The 13,275-nt window shown below is 37.4% G+C and overlaps 1 protein-coding gene across 1 annotated transcript in view; it reads right to left on the bottom strand.

The window, feature by feature from the left end:
• The window catches only part of USP54 (ubiquitin specific peptidase 54), a 64,308-nt gene extending 52,766 nt beyond the window's left edge, over positions 1–11,542 (bottom strand). Inside the window, 2 exon segments of the mRNA XM_046652933.1 lie at positions 7,596–7,688; positions 10,585–11,542. Of these exon segments, the coding sequence (XP_046508889.1) occupies positions 7,596–7,688; positions 10,585–10,731 (240 nt within the window). The 5' untranslated portion in view covers positions 10,732–11,542.
• Positions 11,543–13,275: the final 1,733 nt, after the last annotated feature.

Below are 13,275 nucleotides of genomic sequence, written 5' to 3'. Positions count from 1 at the left end.
GAACAAATAAAATAGGAAGATACTAGAGATAGAGAGGCAATTTACAGGTCTGCAAAAAAAAAAAAATACTCTTTTTGCTAAAACAGTGAGCAAAAACACTTATTACTAGAACTATCATAGACCAGAGTGGAGGCATAAAGAGAAATGACAATCTCTGTGGTGGAATTCAGGCAGTTTTTCAGTTTTACTCTTTACACTTCAGTGTAGTTTCCAGAATGATTGCAGTATTTTTCCATATTGATAATAAAAGTCATCCTTCAAAAAAAGAACAAACATGATGTGTACATACACCCAAAGAACAATAAATAAATGCCATGTGCCCACGACACAATTTAAGAAATGGAAAAATTATTTTTTTTAATTACAGGGTTTTTAAAAAATTATTTACTTATTTTTTTTATATGTGTGTATATGAGGAAGATTGGTCCTGAGCTAACATCTGTTGCCAATCTTCCCCTTTTTGCTTGAGGAAGATTGTCACTGAGCTAACATCCAAGCCAATCTTCCTCTATTTTATGTGGGGTGCTGCCACAGCCTGGCTTGACGAGCGGTGCTAGGTCTGTGCCTGGGATCCAAATCGGCGAACCGTGGGCCACTGAAGTAGAGGACGCAGACTTAACCACTATGCCACTGGGCCAGCCCCAAGAAATGGAAAAATTAATAATGAGTTTGAGACTCTTCAATTGATTATATCTTCCCCTCTTCACCCTTCAGAAGCAACTACTATCCTGAATTTTGTGAAAATCATTCCCTTTTCCTCAACAGTTTTATCACATGTATGTATCCCTGAAAAATGTTGTTTAGTTTTGCCTGTTTCTGATTTGTATATAAATGAAATCACAGTTTATGTAATCTTCTGTGACTTGCTTTTTTCATTCAATGTAATATTTTTGTCATTAATCCAAGCTGATATATGTAGCTGCAGCCTATTCATTTTCACTACTATATAGTATTTTACTCTGGGAATAAACCATAGTTTTTTGAATCCATGCTGCTATAGTTGGAATGGGTTGTTTCCATTTTCCCATAATCACAAAAAATGCTACTTTAAAGATTCTCAAATATATCTTCTGGTATGTATGCACAAGGAAGTTTTCTACAGTGTATATCTAGGAGTAGAATTACTGAGTGACAAGGTATATGCTAGTTCAATTTTACTTGACAAACGTAATGACAAACTGTTTTTCTAAGTAGTGGCATCAGTTTATATTCCAACTAGCATCTAAGTTCGTTCTCATTATTCTACCTTTTAGGTAACAATTTTACGCAATTTTTTTAATCTTTTTTTTTTTAAAGATTGGCACCTGAGCTAAGAACTGTTGCCAATCTTCTTTTTTTTCCCTGATTTTTCTTCCTAAATCCCCCCAGTACATAGTTGTATATTTTAGTTGTGGGTCCTTCTAGCTGTGGTATGTGGGACACCATCTCAACATGGCTTAATGAGCAGTGCCATGTCCATGCCCAGGATCCGAACCGGTGAAACCCTGGGCCACCAAAGCAGAGCGTGCAAACTTAACCACTCGGCCATGAGGCCAGCCCCCAATTTTACCCAATTTTTAAATTTCTACTAATTTGAAGGGTATGGTTTAATTTACATTTCTTAGATTGCTAAAGAGGGTAAGCATCGCTCACATGTTTAAAGGTCATTTGGGTTTCTTTTTCTGAGAAATGTCTGTTTATGTCTTCTTCCCATTTTCCTGTTGACTCCTTTATCTTTTACTTTTTCTTTATAGGAGTTCTTCTCTGGAGTTCTATGCTGATTACCAATCCTTTTTTGGTTATATATATTGTAGGTATTTTCTTCCAGTTTGTAGCCTTGTGTCTTTACTCTTTTTTATTTTTTTCTGGTGAGGAAGATTCGCCCTGAGCTAACAATTATGCCAATCCTCCTCCATTTTTTTATATATGGGACACCTCCACAGCACAGCTGGTGAGTAGAGCAGGTCTGCACCCAGGATGTGAACCGACAAACCTGAGCTGCCAAGGTGAGGCACGCAGAACTTTAACCACTTGGCCACGGGGCTGGGTCCTTTACTCTCTTTATGGAGTCTTCTGATGAAAAGTAGTTCTTGAGTTTTCTATAGTAAAACATATCAATTTTTTAACTTTGTATGTTTCATGTCTTATTTAATGAATCTTCTCTATCCCTGATGTCATGATATTCTCTCATATTTTCTTCTAATACTGTAAACATTTTATCTTTCACAATTTAGTTCCTAATCCATGTGAAATTCTTACTTTTGGTATAATATGAGGTAGAGATCTAATTTCCTTTTTTTTCTATATGGATAACCAATCATCTAAGCACCACTTACTCCTTTGATTCACAGGGCAAAAGGCAAGTTTCCACATGTCTGTTTCTGAACTCTTGATTTTATTCCATTGAGTAGTCATACTGTGTTGATACCACATTGTCTTTTTTGTTTTTCTTAAAGATTGGCACCTAGGCTAACAACTGTTGCCAATCTTCCTTTTTATTAAGGAGTGGCACCTGGGCTAACAACTGTTGCCAATCTTTTTTTTTTTTTCCTGCTTTATTTCCCAAACCGCCCGCCCCCAATACATAGTTGTATATCTTAGTTGCAGGTCCTTCTAGTTGTGGGATGTGGGACGCCGCCTCAACGTGGCCTGACGAGCGGTGCCATGTCCGCGCCCAGGATCCAAACCCTGGGCCGCCGCAGGGGAGCGTGTGAACTTAACCACTCGGCCACGGAGCCGACCCCTCACTTTGTCTTAATTACTACAGTTTTATAATAAGTCTTGATATCTGATAAAGTATGGTAACCACTAGTACTGTTTCCCAAATATTTCTGGTTCTTCCCTCTCCCAAGGATTATGACAGGATCACACTTTCTGGCCCCCTTGTGATTAGCACCATATGATTAGCTCTGGTCAATGAGTTGTGAACAGAAGTGACCTGCTGAACATTTAATTGCTTGTGCAAAACCCTCCAGAGCTCTTTTTCTCTCTGGCTTAGTAATATTCAACTTGCTTGTAGCTTTGGCACCTAAGTTCCTGAGTGACTATAAGTAGGATTTTCCTACTAACCTACAGTGGACAAGTAATGTGCATGAGAATAAATCTTTTATATATTTATCACTGAGATTTTAGTTTGTTACCACAACATAACTTAGCCTACTCTAACACAAAAGGCAAGTTGCTCATTTTGTTATTCTTCTTCAAGAATGTTCTGTCTGTTCTTCACTGTTTGTAATATAAAGTTCAGAATTGAATTTTCTCAACTTTCAGGAAAAATCTGCTGGTCAGAGTATACATTAATACTGCCACATTGGAAAACATGTGGATATACTGGAAAACAGTTGGCCTTACCTAAAAAAGTTGAAGATATAAATATCCTACAATCCAGCACATCCATTCCTGGGCATGTATGCAAAAGAAATGTATACACATATGTAGATATGTACAACAATGTTCTTGGCAATATTGTTCATAAAAAATAAAAAACTGGATGGAGCCGGCCCCGTGGCCAAATGGTTAAGTTTGCACGTTCCACTTCGGCGGCCCAGCGTTTCACTGGTTTGGATCCTAGGCACAGACCTAGCATTGCTCATCAGGCCATGCTGAGGCGGCATCCCACATAGCACAGCCAGAGGGACCTACAACTAGAATATACAATTATGTAGTGGGGAGCTTTGGGGAGAAGAAGAAGAAGAAAAAAAAACAAAGATTGGCAACAGATGTTAGCTCAGGTGCCAATCTTAAAAAACAATGAAAAAATAAAAAAATAATTAAATTAAGTAAAAAATTGGAAATAATCCAAATGATTACCAGCAGCAGAATGGATAAAGAGTCCTTTATTTACACAATGAAATACCATAAAATAATGAAAATGAACAAACTCAACCCACACACAACATGATGATCTTATAAACATATTGCTGAGCTAAAGACACACATACACACAAGTTTATGCAGAGTGATTCCATTTACAACAAAGTTTCAAAAACAGGTCATTTTTAAATTAGATTGTTTAAATATGGATACATAGGTAGTAAAACTATCAGCTAAAATAAGGAAGTGATTGCCACAAACATTAGGAAAGTGGTAACCCCTGGGAGAAGGCAGGAGATGTCACTGAGAAAGGCGGGAAGGAGAATGTCTATGGTACTGGCAGCGTTCTATTTTCACCTCAAGAGCTGCTACAAGGATGTTCACTTTATGATTACTTATTATACGGAATCTCTGTGGGGGTTTTACACAAATGTCTTACATCTTTTTTGTAAGATTTATTTATATCTACTTTATATACTTTGTTGCTATTATAAAAAGCTCTTTTTAAATTGTACTTTCTGTTAGCTGCTAAATGCAATTGAACGTTATATCTTGATCTTATTGGCAACAACCTGCTAAATTCTCTTACTGATTTTGAAATTATCAGTAGATTATTTGTTTTTGTTTTTGTTTTTGAGGAAGATTAGCCCTGAGCTAACATCTGCTGGCAGTCCTCCTCCTTTTGCTGAGGAAGACTGGCCCTGAGCTAACATCCGTGCCCATCTTCCTCCCATCTTCCTCTATTTTATATGTGGGACGCCTACCAGAGCATGGCTTGCCAAGCGGTGCCATGTCCACACCCGGGATCCGAATCAGAGAACTGGGCCGCCAAAGTGGAATGTGTGCACTTAATCGCTGCACCACCAGGCCAGCCCCTCTTTGGGATTTATCCAAATAGCCAATCACATCACCCGCAAATAATGACAACTTTGTTGCTTCCTTTCTAATCTTTATCTTTCCTTTGTTTTTCTTATCTTATTATACTGACTAGAACCTAGCTCAATGATGAATTGTATTATTTTCATATTTATAAAAATATTTTTAAAATAGGGAACAAAAGAGATATCCTATGGGAAGATCCAGGTGCTGCTGGTCCATCCCAGGTTTACTCTTCTATACACTCATCATCCCTGTGTTCTCTCAGAAAATAAAGCCCTCCAGTCTGGATGAAAGGAATATCTCTTAGAAACTATGGCCATTCTAGAAATTTAAATTTCTCAGTTATTAGAACCAAGTTCAGCTCATCCGTACTGTCAAATTAATCCATCTGCATTATAAGTCTATTTATAATTTTTAAATTAAGCACACCATAATTAGAAGACTGCTAACAGTGCCACCTAAAACATGAACTTTGTGTAACCTAGAGCCTAATTATTTATATTTATATAGTGCTGAGGGATTGAAAAGCACTTGAGGAAAAAATCAAATTTTTAATATACTCCCAATGTAATAAAAGAGTCATTGAAGGAAAAGAAATCTAACGAATAGATCAAGCGGTGATGTGATGAGTAAAGATATCAGAATTCCAACACAACTTCAGAGTTATGAAGACCCAGAATACAGCCTTTGATCCCCTAAGCCCATTTACCTATCTATCATAAGCAATTGCTTCTCTGAAAGAGTCCCAAGATACATCCTCAGTACCTACAGGTTAAAAAACGACTTATTTTCTGTACTTGGGTGTCTCAGAGGATGTCCCATAAAGTCTGGTGGTTGGTTTTCTTCATCTCTCTGGCTTATACAACGATACTGATTTACATTAAAATAACAATTTGTCCCTTTGGAAAATGAAACAGAAAAAGATTGTGACAGCTAGTTCTCCAGAGTCCCACCTGGGTTGATAAAGAGTATGGCACAATCCTGACTAATAAAAGGCATGTCAGGGGGTCATATAAGTTCTATCATCCCTCCCTGGTACAGCTAAGAATTTCCAGTTTCAGGAGATTCTTCTACCAGAAATTCCTGTAGGATTCAAATCTCTCTAGCAAGTATCTTGCCTTAGTTTTTTGGTTTTAATGCCACGAACCAGACTTCCCTCAAACTTGATGACCAAAGGACTATTATATTTCTTGTTTATCTAAAATTAGATACTTAATAGCAATGTACCTTTCAGAATCAAGCCAAATACTCTTTTGGATGGACTTCTGTCTGAATGGGCATAGTCAGAAATGTTACATCTTGTAAAAGATCTGGTTTTAATAAACTTTCATATTTAAACTCTCCAATTAATCAACAATTTATATTCTATATTTTGCTAAAAGTTATAATGGTTCCAAAGAAAGAGTGGAGAAAAAAGATGTTTGTGACCCAAGTGGCAAAAAGTTCAGAAGACTCAGTTATCTCTTTTTAAAGATATCTGCCTAGGGGCCGGCCCAGTGGCGCAGCGGTTAAGTGTGCACATTCCACTTCGGTGGCTCAGGGTTCACCAGTTCGGATCCCGGGTGTGGACATGGCACTGCTTGGCCAGCCATGCTGTGGTAGGTGTCCCACATATAAAGTAGAGGAAGATGGGCATGCGTGTTAGCTCAGGACCAGTCTTCTTCAGCAAAAAAAAGAGAGAGAGAGAGAGGAGGATTGGCAGCAGATTTAGCTCAGGGCTGATCTTCCTCAAAAAAAATAAAATTAAATTAAAAAATAAATATATCTGCCCAGGGGCCAGCGCAGTGGCATAGTAGTTAAGTTCCGAAGCTCTGCTTCAGCAGCCCTGGGTTCACAGGTTTGGATCCTGGGCACAGACCTAGTGCCACTCATCAAGCCATGCTGAGGCGGTGTCCCACATAAAGTAGAGGAGGACTGGTCCAGATGTTAGCTCAGGGCCAATCTTCCTCACAAAAAAAATAAATAAAATAAAAAGATATCTGCCAATCATGGACTTAAAATTCCAAAGTGATGCCCGTCAAAAAATCGTTTTGAGTCAGTTGTTGCAAATAACCAACATAACTAGAAAATTCTCCTCGAATTTTTGGTCACAATTCTTACTCTAATATGTAAAAGCAACTAAACATATAATGATCACATCCAAGCACGTCTGTGACAAACCAAGAATTCAGACTTCATGAGACTGATAAACGACTCTGGAAGCTTACTCAGAACTCAAGCAGACTCATCCAACCACATATAATCCATTGTATATCCGGACCAAGAACACATGGAGAAGCTACATGTTGGAAAAGCAAATAAAGTAATGCAAGACCCTATATACATCCTAGTTCTTCCTCTTTAGCAGTATATCTAAAATCTCTGAGTCAGAAATCTCTCACTTTAGGCCGTTTTCTGTGTCTCTACATGAATCTTCAGTTTCATTTTATTAAAAAATGAAAAACATGGAGTCAGATTATGAGGTAGAGAACTGCTATAAATAATCTGTTAAATGTAATCATGGGAAACATTAGGGAATAGGAAAATTTTAGTACTGGCTTTTCTCAGGAAGAGTTTGTTGCTAAATTTAACTTTAATAGATAATAGTTAATTCCATTAAAAATAGTTGTTGTTTATTCTTTCAAAATGAAAATTTAGAATTAGTTTTTCAGGTAAATACTCAAAATCTAAGCATATTTGAATCATATCCTATCACATGAAATAGAGCTGTGTATGGGCAAAAAGGTTGAGAAAAACATTCTGCCCAAGCCAAGTAGTAATTCTCTAAAGCAAGCAAAACTAATCATACTCATCCTTTGCACTAAAACACAGGCAGATGACTCAGTAATAAACTCCTTAGCACCACTCTGATTAACCAAACCACCTCAATATTGATCATTTGGCAACCTAATGGTAGTGAGAAGAAACAAATTTGAAGTACTTACCTTGAGAGCACAAAAGATACAGGAATCTCCCATGCATTTGTGAGTTGTAAGCTGCCTAAAGCTACGTCGGAAGATGTCCAAGTGCCATAAAACCTGGTGAAAAAGGGAAAATACTTCCTTACTCTATAAAAAGCCACCATTTAATTCTAAATTCAAGAGTTCAAGCAAACACAGATGATGACTGCAGAAGATATCTTTATTCCCAAGAGAAAAGTTCATTCTAGTATATTAAAACAAATGTCAAAAAAGTAAGGTATCTAACAAGAGGGAGAGATGATCATATTCTGAAAAAGACATTGATCTGAACATGAATGAAGGTCACAAGAGAAAATATGGTACGACATACATCCAATGTGATCCTGAAGAGGAAATTTATGGGTTAAAAGCTGCAGAGTAAGGGTTTATTTTAATGGTCCACATAAGAAAAGCAAGAATATTTTAAAACTTATTCAGAAGCTTTAATTGCAGTGTGGAATTTTATCTTTGCCAGATTTCTCAATTTTTGGACCTCTCTGAGAGTGGTATGATGTCCTTAAGTTAACAGAATTTAAAAAATGGTGATATCAACAGTGATAAATCATGCTCATAGCATGTAATCCTGATATGATGTAATGAAAATGGAACTTTACTTTTATGGTCTTCTTCTCAAAAACCCATAACCCCAGTCTAATCATGAGAAAAACATCAGAAAAAGTCCAATAGTGGGACATTCTACAAAATACTTGACTAGTACTCTTCAAAATTGTCAAGATCACCAAAAACCAGGAAATTTTGAGAAACTGTCACAGCCAAGAGGAGCCTAAGCAGACAAGACAAGTAAATGTAAATGTGATATCCTGGAATAGAAAAAGACACTAGGTAAAAACTAAGGGAATCTGAATAGACTATGGGCTTTAGTTAAAAAAGAAATGGCATAATATATAGCATAATGCCTTACAAAGGTCCTGTTGCCTGGAAAACATTTAAATGCCATCATATAGGAAAAGGCACTACACTCTGGAGCCCCAGATTCACAGCACACCTCTGGAGCTTCTTCTTACTTAGGTATCTCAAGGTATATATTCCAAAAGTTCTTTGAAACACACTATGCTCCCAAACAAGTCACACCTTTTTATAATAAATGTAATGGGTTTAACACATCTGTGGTAAACACAGCTTTCATATCAAAAGTTAGAATATTAGCTCATAGAAACAATTATTTTCAACTTGTAACATGATTATAATAGGTACTCCAAAACCATCAATGACTCAATGTTTAAATATGGATAAAGAAACATATATATGTATGTATGTATAGTATGTCTTCCATATGGCACTGGAAATTAGAACAGAAAGTCATAAATATCATTGTTTCAACTGACAGTATAATAAAACATATAGAAAGAAACAGAATTATAAAAACAGGACTATGGTGAGGCAGAAGGTAAACACACACACCTACATCAATACCCTATCTTGCCTGCTTCTAAATTATAAAAGTATTATTTGTCTACACAAAGTCACTCAAAAACCTAATATGCATCATCTGGGGGAAAAAAAACCTAACTAAGCCCATCCAACTGCATGAAATTTGTACTAGTAACTAGGGAAAGTACTTAAACTCTTCTTATAGGCTTGACAGCATAGGATTTTTTTTAACGTTTTCAAATAGAAATTTTGAAAAGTGAGAGAGAGTATGAAACTTCTACTACATAAATAATCTTGACAAGATTCTTGCATTATGAACGAAGAAACTGAAACACTATTACCTGCACAAGATCACAAGGCTAGTCTACAGAAGGGCTAGAAATAGAACCAGGTCTCCTCAGCCCTAAGTCCGGTGCTTTTACACTAAATACATTTCTTATTTCTTCTTCTCTCACGGCAACTTATTTTCTCATTACATGTGAGGGTAAACTAGTATTTCACCCAAGCATAATTATCTTGGATGGCAAATTTCATTTACTTTTACTCTGAAAAGCAGAAAAGAGGAGAAAGTAATTACTTGAAAGTTAGGCCAAGAGGGATGAACCTAACACTCTTACAAGCCTCACTAGGCAGAACGGGCAGACAGAAAGGAAGCTTTGGGATTCTGAGACCACTAAGATGGTAAGCAACACCAAAAGGGAAAAATCTGGAGTAGATAATCACCTTAGGGGACTTTACTTTCCACTTGCTCTGTTCAAGCATGTCTGACCAGACACCAATCATGAGCCACTGGAGGAGAGCTTAGAGGAAGGAGATGAAGTAGACAGTCAAAAAGTGAACTCCATTCAGTGTGTGTGCTAAGAGCCTGAATATTATGAGACAAGAATGATAAACCTGAAGGTCTTTGACTCGTTGAAAGAATTTTGCTTTTTATACTAGAGAAAAACAATCAGGGTGATAAGACATTGGTCTCAAAAAGAAAAAAAGGAAACAATAGAGACTGTTCAGGAAAAAAGTAAATAAAAAAGTAGTAAGATCATCTAGTCCATGCACCTCCCTTTAGGCAGGTAAGTAGTAGTAGTTACAGTTATTACTTCTACTATCATAATTAATCCCTTTTGTTATAAATGAGGTAATTGACACTCAAAGAGATAAAGTGACTTGCCTAAGATCACACGGATAAACTTAAAAAAGGATCTCAAGCTGCCAACCTCAAACAGACTGCCAAGTATTATATTTAAAAGAGTTACCAGGGGTTGGCCTGGTGGCATAGTGATTAAGTTTACATGCTCTGCTTTGGTAGTCCAGGGTTTGCTGGTTCAGATCCCAGGGGGCAGACCTGCACACTACTCATCAAGCCATGCTATGGCAGCATCCCACATACAAAATAGAGGAAGATTGGCACAGATGTTAGCTCAGTGACAATCTTCCTCAAGCAAAAAGAGGAAGATTGGCAACAGATGTTAGCTCAGGGCCAATCTTCCTGACCAAAAAAAAAAAAGAAAGAAAAAAAAAGTTATCAGAAATACAGCATCAGCAACTAAAAGTCAAAGTCCACCAAAAGGAAAGAAATTACCCTTACCTGCAAGGCACTGTTGAGGAAGCAGCTGTTTTGCCCTGGCTCATTGCTGAGGCCTTTGCTAGGGGCTATGGAGGTTGAGCTTCGAGGTGCAAACATCCCTTGGACACTACCACGGCCTCCTGAAAAATAATTTCTCTTCCAAGACATTATTGTTCACATTTAGTCTGAAAACACAGAGAAGGTTTTGTATCTTTTGGGGAGGGAGTTTCTGTCTGGTGAAGTCCTTAATAGAAAGATAATCCAGAATTTAATGAATTTATGTTGAAAGATTTTGAGTTTATAACCTTCCAAACATCATATATGTAGCTCAAGGAACTCAGGTATCTTCTTAGATCCACATGACAGAGCCGTCTCCTACTTGTTCCAAATAATGTCCACAGTTTAACATAGCACAGGACTAATACAAACAGAAAAATCCTTAAGTTATTGCTTCCTTCTATTTTTCTTGAACTGCCTCCATAAAATCCTGGTGAACTGGCTGTAATCCTCAACTCCAACAGTATCCAGATCAGGGTAGGACGTGTTCGTTAGGCTTGTTTACAATGCTTCTTGTGGATTGAAGATTCTTCCAACTGGAAGGAGAGGCAGACAGATAAGCAAGAATCCAACGCAACCTTCTTGCCTTCTATTTCCTTGTCCCATCATCCTCTGAAGTAAAAACTCAGGTTCTAAGCAACTAACATGGATCCCACAAAACTAAGAAGCTTGTTTGAATTATACGGTACTTCTGTTGTTGTTGCAGCTGCTATTTTTTTAATATGTCTCAAACATCTTCTATCATTCCATCCAGAACTTCAGAAACTCTCTTCTCTTTTCCCCTGTGACTAGAATAGCCAGCTGTGCCAGAGAGCTTTAACAAAAAGAAAAAAAAAATCAAAAGCTTGCGTCACTTAATGACTCTACTGGCTTTGTGCTGTTCTGCCAAGATCAACGTTGCCTCACCTCTTACTATAAACTTGAAACCTTGGCAAACAATGCCTCCCCCCCAAAAAAAACCCAAAACTACCTTAACAACAACAAAAAGGAGAAACAATCAAACGAAAGAGGGGGAAGAAAAAGGTGTGTGAAGCTTAACTTTCGTGGGAAACTTCTCTGAAATTTTCTAGAAGGAGAAGAAAGTTGATCTGGACAAAAATAAAAACCAAATACACTTTCTAAAATCAGGCTAACAAAAAAATTACCAAATAAGCAACATACCAAGCTAGGAATTGAAACAGTTTCTTTTGGATGTTGTAAGTAAAGAAATTTTTAAAGGTGTTTCACATGTGCATGGCTTTCAAAGCTTATTTAAAGGGAAGAAGGCCAAGTCATCAGTCTGGACTCAGTTATGAGTAAACATGGCCCAACCCAGAGATACATTCACGGTGAGTAAACCATACGTCTTTAACATTCAGTCCAAAAGAACTAAATCTTCTCCTGCCCTGTTTGTTTGTATATTATATTTATACAGAGGATCACAGAGATAATTTAGGTTACAAATCACTTAATCCTCAGATTATATCTGAGGCACTCACAATCAGAGGCCATCAATTGACCAACATTAGTTTTCAACTAATTAAAATGCCAGTGAGGTGACAGAGAAATACCAAAGCAAGCATCTTCCTTGGAAGGAAACGCTTCTAATCTCCAACTTTAAGTTTTCTTATAAGGCTGCCATGTCCACACCAGGAAAAAATTAAGAATATTAAGTGTTAAATTGGTTTCTAACAGTTCCCCAAGCTTCTCCCTTCCTTCCCACCATCATATAGACCACCTAAAAAAGCGAAAATGTTATAACATCTTAATCATTCTCCGGGAGATCACTTAGCATTATCCACAGTGTGTCCAGTGGAAAAACTGAGGTACAGAAACATTACATGGTTGCACAAGACCATTTTCCTCCTCTAAAGGGAGATGCTCTTTCCCTTCTCTAAATTCTTTCCCTTTTCTAAATTCCCAGACTACATGTCACAGTTAAAATATTTGATTATACACGGTAGTATCATGTTACTCTACTTATTTTATATGATAGTCATATATTCTGAATATGACTGTAGGAAATGAAATACTAACTAGTGCCAGACATGTGCTAAACACTATTTATTTGCAGTCTTTATTTGATCTTCACAACAGCCCTATCCTGTACGTATTCATAGTTCCATTCACAGAAGAGTAAAGGGAGGCTTAAAGACACTAACTTGCCCAAATCAAAGCTAATAAGTGGCAGAGCTAGAACTGTTTGACTATTATACTTTGACTTAATTATGAATTGTATTATACTATTCCAAAAGCTCCTATCACAGTCCTAAGCTTAAGGAGGCACTCAATAAATACTGCCTGATGATTAGCATGACATCAGCAAGGATCCCATGTCTCCCACACAGACTACAAGACCCTCAACTCTCTACACACACCCTCATACACACCCCACTCAAGCCCATGAAGCAACTTCCAACAAGCTATACAGCATTCCTTCAGCTCAACTGCTGCAAAGTAATGACAAGTACCAAGCCTCCACTTTGCTCACAGCCAAAAGGACTTGGCAGGCAGCAGGGTTTCCAGTATACACAATAGAAGCTTACTGAAACTCAGTCTGCCCTATGATACACACCCCTGAGTTCAGGGAGCAAAGGGAAAAAAGGCAGCGGCAGAAAAAAAAGATTCTCAGGCTCTGAATGGCAGCATCACGTAGAGTAAGGCAATAAGCTCTCA

This window comes from Equus quagga, chromosome 2 (genome assembly GCF_021613505.1).
Source record: "Equus quagga isolate Etosha38 chromosome 2, UCLA_HA_Equagga_1.0, whole genome shotgun sequence".
Lineage (NCBI taxonomy): Eukaryota > Metazoa > Chordata > Mammalia > Perissodactyla > Equidae > Equus > Equus quagga.
This window is presented reverse-complemented; position numbering and strand designations above follow the sequence as displayed.